The 11,202-nt window shown below is 61.5% G+C and overlaps 1 protein-coding gene across 1 annotated transcript; it reads right to left on the bottom strand.

Annotated features, from left to right (window-relative positions):
- Positions 1–1,269: 1,269 nt before the first annotated feature.
- Positions 1,270–5,656, bottom strand: RNF222 (ring finger protein 222). Its single transcript, XM_057383462.1, has 2 exons — positions 5,397–5,656; positions 1,270–3,975 (listed from the first exon to the last, which is right to left on the bottom strand). Exon 2 carries the CDS (start codon positions 3,942–3,944, stop codon positions 3,297–3,299), a length of 648 nt encoding a protein of 215 aa, XP_057239445.1. The 5' UTR covers positions 3,945–3,975; positions 5,397–5,656; the 3' UTR covers positions 1,270–3,296.
- Positions 5,657–11,202: the final 5,546 nt, after the last annotated feature.

The raw sequence follows: 11,202 nt of genomic DNA, 5'->3' as shown, positions 1-11,202 counted from the left end.
TCCATCCATCCATCCATCCATCCATCCATCCATCCATCCATCCATCCATCCATCCATCCATCCATCCATCCATCCATCCATCCATCCATCCATCCCTGCCTCCCTCCACCCCATGCCCTGATTCCCAGCTGTCCTTCCAGCTCAAACCAGTGTTCCATGAGAGAGCACTCATCCCTTAGCCCAGAGCAGCTGTGGCTGCCCCTGGATCCCTGGCAGWGYCCAAGGCCAGGCTGGAYATTGGGGCTGGGAGCAGCCTGGGACAGTKGGAGGTGTCCCTGCCATGGCAGGGGTGGCACTGGATAAGCTTTAAGGCTCCTTCCAACCCAAACCATTCTGGGATTCCATGAAATCCCTGTCCCCAAGCTATGATTGAGATACCAGGTCCCAAACTAAAGCACTGAGATCCTGGGACTGAGCTGGAAATGAGCTAAGCATCCTCTGATGGGCACAGAGGAGGAGCTGGGCAGTGTCTGGGGGCCGTGGTTTGCTGGAGATCCAAACCTCTCCCAGGGACCATCAGCACAAAAGGGCTCAGGAAGGCCTGGCTCTGCTCTAACAGCCCCAAAACACGCTGAAGGGCAGATTTCCATGTGCACAGGAACGATCTGGGAGTGGCTGTCCCACATCCAGGCAGACTCCAGCCTCAAACAGCTGGCACATTCCCCAGGGGAGCACTGACCATGAGCCCCACGGCCTGGAGCTGGGGTGGGGACAGTGAGGACATGGGGACAGCAAGGATGTGGGGACAGCAAGGACGTGGGGACGGTGAGGACATGGGGACGGCGAGGACGTGGGGACGGCGAGGACGTGGGGACGGCGAGGACATGGGGACAGTGAGGACTTGGGGACAGCAAGAACTTGGGGACAGCGAGAACTTGGGGATGGCAAGGACATGAAGCCGGCAAGGACATAGGGACAGTGGCCCTGGGCACCAGACACGGCTGTGCAGCCCAGGAGCTGCCATGGGCACAGGAGATGTCAGCCGTGGAGCGGTGCCCAGCACAGCCTCTCCCAGGATATGGGCAGTTCCTGCTGCCTGCCCTCCCGCAGGGCGGGAGCTGGGGCTGGGGGTGCCCCTGCCAGCCCTGCCCGCCAGCCCTGGCCAAGCAGTGCCACCCTGTGGACAGCGCCCTCCTCTCCTCAGATGGGTGATGTCCCTGAGCCGCCACCATGGATGTCCCCACAGCCTCGGTGTCTCCTGTTCTGGTCCTGTGTGTGACCCTGACACAGCACAAGACCCCTCCATTCCACCCCAGTGCTGCCACTGGAGTTCTTCCCAGTCCTCCCCTGCCTTCCCAAATACCTGCAGGGCTGCAGCCACCCTGTGCCACCTCCCAGCAGCCCCGTGCCAAGGGGCTGGTGCCCTGGCACCCTGCACTGATTGCCCAGTGCCAGACTGACTAATAATAGGGTTTATTATTAAATAATAATGAGGCACAGACACGTCATTAGCAGGTCATCGTTTCTTATGAAACAGGGCTCCCATTCCAGTGCAGTGTCTCAGGCACTGCTCCCCAGAGCTTCACACAGGGTCGGGGTCATGGCACCCCAGTTTGGGTGGGACACTAAGGCACGGCTGGAGAGTGCAGGAACACCACGGGGAGCAGCAGCCCAGCAGGACAATGGACAGTGACCCCGAGGATGGCATGGGGCACTATCAGCTGCTCTGTCCCACATTACTTCCCCTTCCCAGCCCCAAGTGGGTCTTATTTATTGACCTGAAATATTCTATCTGGCCCCAAAGCCACCTCAGTGGCACTGCTGGCTGGGTTTGTCCTTCCTCTGGGAGCATGGGAAGCCTGGCCCAGCCTGTGCCCCACTGTCACCTCTTGTGGGGGACAGTGAGGGACATCCTGTTCACATTGGGGTGACAGTGAGGGACATCCTGTTCACATTGGGATGAGGGTGAAGGATGTCCTGATCACACTGGGGTGCTCATGAAGGATCTCCTGCTGGCATTGGGGTGACACTGAGGGATGTCTTGCTTACATTGGGGTGCCCATGAGGTATCTCCTGCTCCCATTGGGGTGCCTGTGAAGTGACACATTCCCGGGTGACGGAGCGAAAGCAGCACCCACGGGGTCAGGCACCAGGTCAGGAGGACAAAGGTGAGGGTGGTGCAGACTGGGCTGGGGACAAATGTCAGGAGTGGCCCCAGCAGCGGTGGGGGTGTCCTGCAGCCCCTCTCCCCCTCACTGAGAGCAGGCACAGATTCCCAGATCTCAGCTGGGCCTCTCTGCTGCCCACTGCCYTCCCAAAGCAGGGGCCCTGGGCTGAGGGGCTGACACTGGGGTCCCCTGAGTGAAACCAGTCCCAAAGAGGGCAGAGCCAGAGGCTTTGGGGGGCTGAGCAGTGCCCAGCCTGTTTGGCATGGGTGAAAATGAGCCCCTGGCTGTGAGCCCTCAGGAGTGGGATGTAGGGACAAGAAAATGTCACTCTGCCACACCACCACAGGGCTCTAGCAAGGACAGCAGGGTGGGACCCCAAATCTGCCCCATTCTGATGTCCAGAACTTGGGTTTACTCCCCACACCCCAACCTGTGTCCCTGGGTCACCAGGGCAGGAGGGATGTGGTGAGACCAGGAGGATGGTGGTGACACCAGGASGATGGCCCTGATCCTGGGGAGCTCAGGGTGAGGTGAGGGAGGGCACAGCTGGGACTGGCTGTGGGCTGAGCTGGCCTCCCTCCCCAGCCCATGGCACTGCAGGGAGGCTGGCACTGGTGAGCTCAGCAGAGCCAGGGTCACTGTCTCCATYGCTGGTTTCACTGCCCTCGTGCCCRGTAGTTGGAGGCTCTGATTTATCCATCTCCGGCATGGAAGCCATGAGTTTCTGCTCCTGGCTGGCTGTGTCACGATGATCCCGACATCCTGGGAGCCTGAGGAGCTCCAGCAGCCCCACAGCCGGGCAGCCCTGACCCTCTGACACACAGAAACTGTGCCTGGAGCTGGGCAGGGGCTGGGCAGGACCAGCACGGCCCCTTGGCCCCTGCTGGCCATAGGATCTGTCACAGGGTGCAGGAGGGTCCTCTCCACTGAGATCCTGGAGGAAACCATCAGCAGGGCTTGATCTGCCATGTTGTGACCAAAAGGGACAGTAAATGCCACCAGTGACACGGTGGGCACCTGAAGATCTGCAGAAGGTCCGAGAGTCCATTCAGTCCCCGGGCAGGTGGCAGAGCCTCACCTGAAACTGCTTCTGGGTGTTCTCCAGGAACCTTTAGAGAGAGGCTCCAGCCCCAGCTCTGTCTCAGCAGCAGTGCCACCCCTCTGGTGTGCCCGCTGATGCCATCGCTGCTACACGTCCCTCTTGACCAGCAGCAGCCACGGCAGCACGGCGGCCAGCAWGGCCACGGTCAGGACGAGCAGCACGGCCAGGGCCATGGGGGACTGGCAGCACTTGACCCCCAGCGCCGGCCCGGATGACACCGAGCTGGCCGTGCCCGCCCGGCTCCCGCCGCCCAGGGAGGCGCAGTCCGCGGCCACCAGCGGCATCCCGTGCTCGCTGATGACAAAGATGTGCGCTTCCCGTGCCAGAAGCCCCGGCAGCCCCGGCGCGCCCGCCGAGCACCGCTCCAGGCTCTGCACCGGCATCACGAAGTGGCTGGGCACCACCAGCGTGTTGCCGGCCTCCGCTTTGGTCAGATGGGACAAGGAGGACGGTGACAGCGGCATCTCCAGCGTGCAGGGGGTGGCGGCCGCCCGGGGCGGCCACAGAGCCTTCTTCTTGCTGAGGAAGGTGACGTAGCGGCACACGGGGCAGATGATGCTGCTCTGGATGTGCCCGTCCAGCTTGGCCGACAGCAGGCACTTCACCAGGCAGTCGTGGCAGAAGGTGTGGCCGCAGCTGAGCCGCCGGTGCGTGCCCTCCARGGGCTGGAAGCGCTCGTAGCACACGGGGCACTCGGCCGGGGCAGCCTCCTTGCTGGAGGAGGTCTCGGACATACCCGCTGTGGTGTCCGYGGGAGCTTCCCAGCTGCCAGGGAGAGGCACGAGGGGTTAATCGGGGTCTTGGTGGCAATGATCAGCACAGCCCATCTCTACAGCTCTCCTCCTCCTCCTCTTCCCTGCTCTCTTGGCACTGCCCTTCGCCCCTCACAGAGGGAGGGTGTGGGTGCCGGGCACTCTCAGCACCGTTAAACCTCCCGGTGTGGCCCCTGGGGCAAGGGACAGCTGATGGGAAGATCTGAGCTCCAGAGCCCTCCAGGGCAATAATCCCTGGCTGCAAAACCACACAGGCAGCGGGATGAGCCCCTGGATGGAGCCGTGYCTGCTGAATTCCTGGCAGTGTCCAAGGCTGGGCTGGACAYTGGGGCTTGGWGCCACAGTGGGAGGTGTYCCTGCCCAAGGCAGGGGTGGAARGAGTTGATCTTTAAAGTCTCTTCCACCCCAGACCATCCCATGGCAGGAGGAGGTCTTGTCTTGGGGCCGGGAGCTGCTCTRCAGGAACATTCCCAGGCTCAGGAAGGTCCCCAGGGCTCTGTGGGATGGGGAAGAGGTGAGCCCAGAGCTCRGYGWGGCAGGCCCTGCAGTGCCACTGTACCACACCTGGCACAGGCTGTGTCATTGCAGGTGACACAGGTTGTGTCACCAGAGCCTCTATGCTAAGCTGCAGGAGCTGGGAGTTCCCATCCCACAGTGGGATCCACAGCCAAGGACAGGGAGATCTCCCATCCCAGAGAATCCTGAGGGGCCGGGGGAGCCAGGCTGGTGGAGCAGTGGGAGCCACGGGGGATGGACAGGGAGGTGACCCAGCCAGGGCAGGCAGCAACCCCCCACGGCAGGCTCCTTCCAGGCCGCGGGGGGTGTCCCAGCCGGTGGCCAGGCCATGGCATCTCCAGGCCACGCTCAGGCTGAGCTGGGCACAGCAGCAAGGTTCGGGGCCGGCCCAGAGTCAGCCAGAGAGGAGGGCAGAGCCAGCCCGGCCACCCCGGCCCGGCCCCGGCTGCAGGGGAGTGCAAAATGCAGATCTCTGAGCCCCCAGCGGGGCTGGGGCTGTGGGGAAGGGAGAGGGCAGAGCAGGGACAGGGGAGATGTTCGGCCCGGCTCCCTCCTCTCAGCCCAGCTCAGACCACACCTGCCTCAAAGCTGCTGGTTTTCCCAGCCCGGGTGGCGTTTCCAGACCSCACCCAGCCCGCAGCCCTTTCCTCACGAATGGCTGTGCCCACGGACACACTGCCAGCCCACGCTGGAGGTTCTGCCACCCCTGCCGGGCTGCCCTTCTCCTGCGGGGGACTCACCCTGCCCCAGCACGGCCCCAACAACACCATGAGCATCCTTTCCCCCGGCACGAGAGGGGAGATCYGGGCTCCTGCTGTGCTTTAGGAGGGATCAGGGACTCGATGCTYCCCAAGGAGCCCTGCACCCCCCGTTCCCTGTACCCCAAAGTCCCCTTACCTGCTGCAGGGCCCCGGGGCAGGTGCCCCTCCATGCACGGCTGTCCCCAGACCCGGGGCTGGCTGTACCGTGGCACTGCCGGCCGGAGAGCACCGGGACCCCTCTGTGACACCGGGACCCCTTCAGGACCCCTTCAGGACACCTTCAGGACACCTTCAGGACACCTTTAGGACACCTTTAGGATGCCTTCAGTGCCGGCTGCGTCCCGGGAGCCCGCGTTGCGCAAAGGCTGGAGCGGGGACAGGGACACGGGCAGGTACAGCTCCCGCCCAGTGAATGCGGAGGAACCCGTTCGGCTTTTAAAGGGCTCCCACTGGCCCGCTTGGCCAGGGAGTGGGCGAGGAGCTGGCGTCAGGCGTTGGGGCAGGGACGGGAGGGAGGCACGGCCTGACTTCCCTGCTGTCCCCGGGCTGGTCCCTGCGGGATCAATCCCAAGGGAACGGGCACCGAAGGGCTACCGGGACCCTCTGGTGCTGCAAAGCTGGGTGGGCTGCACGTCCTGCGCCAGGGCTGGGGTCCTCACCCCCCGTACCCACACCTCGTCCTGCCCTCAGCCTCGTCCCCAAGCCCCCTCCCCTTCCAACCCCCCAAACCCTCCCCCTGGCCCTGCAGTCCCTGTCCCATGTGCTCAGACAGGACCAGAGCCCCCGGTACTGGGAATGGCCCAGGAAAGACACCCGAGCAGCCATGGAGGCCTCTGCTGTGGTGCCTCTGCCCTGGGGTCTCCAGCACCTCCCTGAACCGTGGGTCAGGTGCAGCAGGGGCTCCATGTGCTCAGGGCAGGCAGGAGCCCCATCTGTGGCCATCCCAGCCACGTGCAGGTGGGAACCCACTCTGAGAAGGTTCCCTGTCACCTCACCCTGTCCCAGAGAGCCTCATGTCCCTCAGCTGGGCCTCAGGAAAGGAGCCAGGAGGCCTCATCGCTGCAAACCTTGTAAAGACTGCCCACAGGCTGGATCGCCCCTGCCTCAACCCTGGCTCCTGTCAGGTCCCCCTTTCACCTGTCAGTGAAGTTTCTGCCCAACTCTTCATCATGCAAGCAGCTCCCTGGGGGTCTGGATGCTGTGTGCCACATCTAAAGGAGGCCCTGGAGTGGGCACAGTGACCTCAGGGCACTGCTCACAGGCCCTCCCTCACTGTGGCACCTGGATGTGCCCAAATGCCCCAGGAGCCCTGGAYAGGTGAGCCCCCACCTGCAGAGCTGCCCCAGCCCTGGGCCCAGCACAGGGAGGAGCTGGAGCTGCTGCACAGAGCCCAGAGGAGGCTCCAGGATGGGCAGAGGGATGGAGCAGCTCTGCTGGGAGGGAAGGCTGGGACAGCTGGGATTGTTCAGCCTGGAGAGGAGAAGCTCTGGGGTGACCTCAGTGTGACCTTCCAGGACCTGAAGGAGCTGCAGGAAAGATGGAGAGAGACTGGGGACAAGGGATGGAGGGACAGGACCCGGGAAATTGTTCCCAGTGCCAGAGGGCAGGGATGGATGGGATATTGGGCAGGAATTGTTCCCTGGGAGGGTGGGCAGGCCCTGGCACAGGGTGCCCAGAGCAGCTGTGGCTGCCCCTGGATCCCTGGCAGTGCCCAGAGCAGCTGTGGCTGCCCCTGGATCCCTGGCAGTGCCCAAGGCCAGGCTGGACATTGGGGCTGGGAGTGACCTGGGACAGTGGGAGGTGTCCCTGCCYATGGCWGGGSTGGAAGGAGTTGATCTTCAAGGTCCCWTCCACCCCAAACCAGCCCATGRCAGGGGGAGGTCTTGCCTTGGGGCYGGGAGCTGCTCTGCAGGAACATTCCCAGGCTCAGGAAGGTCCCCAGGGCTCTGTGGGACAGGAGGTGACCCCAGAGCTCGGCGAGGCAGCACCTCTTTGGCAGCAGGGGTGGCTCCCGGGGCTAGGGCGTGGGCAGCAGTATCAGGCACCCGTGGGTGCTGTGGTTACCTCACAGCATCAGTTTCTAGACACAGAAGTGTGGGTGCAGCCCCACAGGACACCCTGGTGGCCCAGGGGTGCCCTCTGGAGCCCTGAATCCCTGTCCCTCCCTGCAGGGAACACCCTGGACACACCTGTCAGGCTCAGGGGCTGGACCCCTCCCCTTGTCACCCCAGTTTTACTGAGAGGGTCGGAAAATGGAGCTGGAGCCTCCCCAGGGAGTTTGTGCCAGGGCTGGGGCTGCACCTTTCCCCTTGGACAGACACCTCCATCCCCTGCTGCCCCTGGGACAGACACCCCCATCCCCTGCTGCCCCTGGGACAGACACCCCCATCCCCTGCTGCCCCTGGGACAGACACCCCCATCCCCTGCTGCCCCTGGGAGTGCAGCTGGAGGTGCCAGGGCTGTCTGCACCCACGCAGATCTCCCACCCAGGTGGGTGACCTGGGCAGCACATCCCCAGCCCCAGTGTGCTCCCTGCTGGCTCCCGGCTGCGSTGGAAATTCCTGTTTGCCGTGCTTTGAACGCTCCCCGCGGTCGGCAGCGATGAGCTCATGGCTCTATCCATAGGCACTGGAAAAACGAGTCTGCCTCCCTTGCTGCCCCGACCACGCCAAAATCAAAGGGCTTTGGGCACATCAGGCCCCAGCCCTGGCAGCAGTTTGGCTCTGCCCCAAGCCTGGCTCTCCTCCGTGCCTTTGCCCCACTCCCACGAGCAGCAGAACCTTTCCTGAGGGATGAGGTTGGGTCTGGYGGTGCCTGAAGCACAAGGAACTCAGTTCAGGTGCAAAGCAAGTCCCTAAACATTGCCTGGGGTTTTTTCAAGGCTTTAACTAGTCCAGCCCATGGGCARTGTCTCAGCCCCTCAAACCAAGGCTCCAGGATCCTCTGGTCCACACAGGGAGGTGGCTCCAGGCTCAGCTSCTCCCCAGGGACCACAGGTGAGACTTTCTCTACTCTGAGGTTGGTGCCTGCCAGTGACCAAAGGACATTTCTGAGCCACAGGAGGACACAGCCCTCACTGAAGGGTTTGGGGTGGCCAAGGTCCCTTCCCTGCAGCCACAGCAGCACATGGGAAGGGCTTTGCAGCCTTGGGCAAGGACAGGAAGATGCAAAGTCAAGATGCCCTTGACTTCCAGAGCATCACCCAAACTTTCCCCTGGCCAGGTGTGGAGGAGGGACAGTGAGTTCTGTGAGAGTGTTTGTTTTCAAAGCACATTTAAAGCCAGGAGATTGCTCCATATCTGAGCCTGGTGCCAGGCAAAAGATCACTGCAGCTCTCAATATCTCTGTATGGAATCCATGCAAATCCAAATTCCCCAGRTCCTGAATGATGAAACAGGGACATTTCTGTGTCCCACATCCCTGCACTCAGCTGGGGCCAGGATTGTGGGGAGAAAATCCCAGGTGGATTCCTGGTGGCAGGATCCACACAGGGAGCTTTGCCCTGCAGACACATATCCGGCTGGGATGGGATGGGATGGGATGGGATGGGATGGGATGGGATGGGATGGGATGGGATGGGATGGGATGGATGGGATGGGATGGGGGAAGTCTCTGGCTCAGGAATTGTGTAAAGGAGTGATCACCAAGAGCCGCTGAGGGGATCCCTATGCCCATGTGTGTGTTCTCCTCTCCCAGAGCAGTGAATGGCCATGGCAGGGGACTGTGACAGGCTGCTGTCCCCACCCAGYGGCCTCAGCGTGTCCCCATGGCAGTGGTGAGGGGAGGCTGCCCCTCCTGTCTCTCCTCCATCCTTCCCATGCTGGATCCATCACACCTCTTGCACCCTTACCCCATCCCTCTGGGGTTGCCTGGTGCCTGCCCCATCCCTCCCAGCTCACAGTCAGCCCTCCCAAAACCCCTCAGGTTTTCCCCTTCAAACCTGAGGGTTTATAGGAGCTTCTATTCCACTCATTCTCCTCCCACCCCTCCTCAGCCCCAGCTCAAAACAGCGAGTCCTTGGCATTGCTGGGAACAAGGTGAAGGGAAGTCAGGGAAGGAATAAATCCACGTTTGCTCCCAGCCCAGGGAGGTGCTCCCAGCTGGGGAAGAAGCTCAGTGAAGCCAAATTCATTTCCCAGGGCTGCACYGTGCAGGTGGAGGGTGCAGGGATCCTGGGCCCTGGGTTACATCCAGTTCCATGCTGTCCAGAAAACTCACACAGCTGGGAAAACTGGACAACTTCAGGGGAATCCGAGCTCTGAAAAGGAGCCCAAGCTTATCCATCTTCCCCCACACCTGCTTTGCTCGAATTAGAGTGGGAAAATCAGTGTTTTTTCCTCCTGGGGGTGTCCATTCTGCTCATTCGGCAGGAATGGAGCCCCACCACCTGGATGCCCGTTTAGCCCAAACAGCCCAAAATGCCCAACWAAAGCTGCTCCTTCAGCTTCTCCTCGATGATTTCCGTGGTGCCCACGAGATGGTGCTCTCGGATATGCTTTGACACCAGAAAAACAGTCCAGAGTGTGCTGAAGACAARTCCCGGAGTGCCAGTGTGGGGAGGTAATGGTCCCCAGCAGCGGGGGTGCTGCCCTTTCCTCCCCAGGACYGATGGGATCTGCACTTCTCCCGCCATCCCGTGGAATGAATGCCTCTCCCACACCAAGGAGCAGCTGGGTGTGACCCCAAACCCTGCCCCGATCTGTGTTCCCTGCTCTGGAAGGAGCTGTGTGGTGTTACAGCTCTGGCCCTGCCTCCCTGCTGCTGCCAGCACCCTCTTCGGGAATGCCCCTGAGCCTTGCAGGCTCTGATTGAACTCCCCTGGGGTTTTGTTCTGACATTAAAATCGTGGATTTATCCCATCCCATCTCTGCAAAGCCTCACAGCCCCATGGGGTTTCCCARTCTCCAGGGTCTCCTCACCAGATATTCCCCACCAAAGACGTTCTCCCTCACCAAACCAGGAGCTGCCTCRAGTGAGTGTGGGACAGCCCAAGTGCAGCCCCCTGAGAGGCTGAGRGGCCACACCTCGAGTGCTRTGTCCGATTTAGGCCCCTCAGTTTAGGAAGGACATTGAGATGCTTGAGCRTGTCCAGAGGAGGCAACAAGGCTGGAGAAGGGCTTGGAACACAAACCCTGTGAGGAACGGCTGAGGGARCTGGGGTTGTTCAGYCTGRAGRAAAGGAGAYTCAGWGGTGACCTTATCACTCTCTACAACYGCCTGAAGGGTGGCTGTGGGCAGGTGGGGTCGGGCTCTTTCTCCAGGCAGCAGCTGCAGAGCGAGAGGACACAGCCTTGAGCTGCACCAAGAGAAATGTAGGTTGGATATCAGGAAAAAGATTTTTACAGAAAGAGTGATAAAGCACTAGAATGGTCTGCCCAGGGAGGGAGTGGAGTCACCATCCCTGGATGTGTTCAAAAAGAGATTGGATGTGGCAATGGGTGCTGTGGTTTGGTTGAGGTGTTGGGCGTGGGTTGGACTCAATGATCTTGGAAGTCTCTGCCAATCCTGGTATTTCTGTGGTTCTGTGATTGATTCTGTGATTCTATGAATCCCATGGATGTGGCAGTGGCACGATGTGCCCCGTGTCTCCCTGCCTCCCCGGTGTCCCCCCCCCGGCTCCGTGTCCCCAGCCCAGCCCGGTCCCTCACGATGCTGCTCCCAGTGGGATGGGGATGCCGCACCGGCAATCCCGGGTGCCTCACAGGGAAACAAAGTGGCTCTGAGTGCCGCGGGAAGATGCTTGGGGACAGGAAGGGACTGCTCTTCCCGGGGTGATTCAGTCCTCGCAGCGAGAAGATCCAGCGGGACAAGCTCCTGCACCTTGTCTGCGCTCCCTCCCTGCAAACCCCAAGATAATAAAGCGATGTTCCATACCATAGCCCTTTTTCCATTTCACCCTTCACTGGATCGTTTTATGCATCTATTCCCGTTGCTAATTCAAA

The sequence above is a fragment of the Malurus melanocephalus genome, unplaced genomic scaffold, assembly GCF_030028575.1.
Source record: "Malurus melanocephalus ecotype Western Australia unplaced genomic scaffold, MMel_1.1 scaffold_635, whole genome shotgun sequence".
Taxonomy (NCBI): domain Eukaryota; kingdom Metazoa; phylum Chordata; class Aves; order Passeriformes; family Maluridae; genus Malurus; species Malurus melanocephalus.
This window is presented reverse-complemented; position numbering and strand designations above follow the sequence as displayed.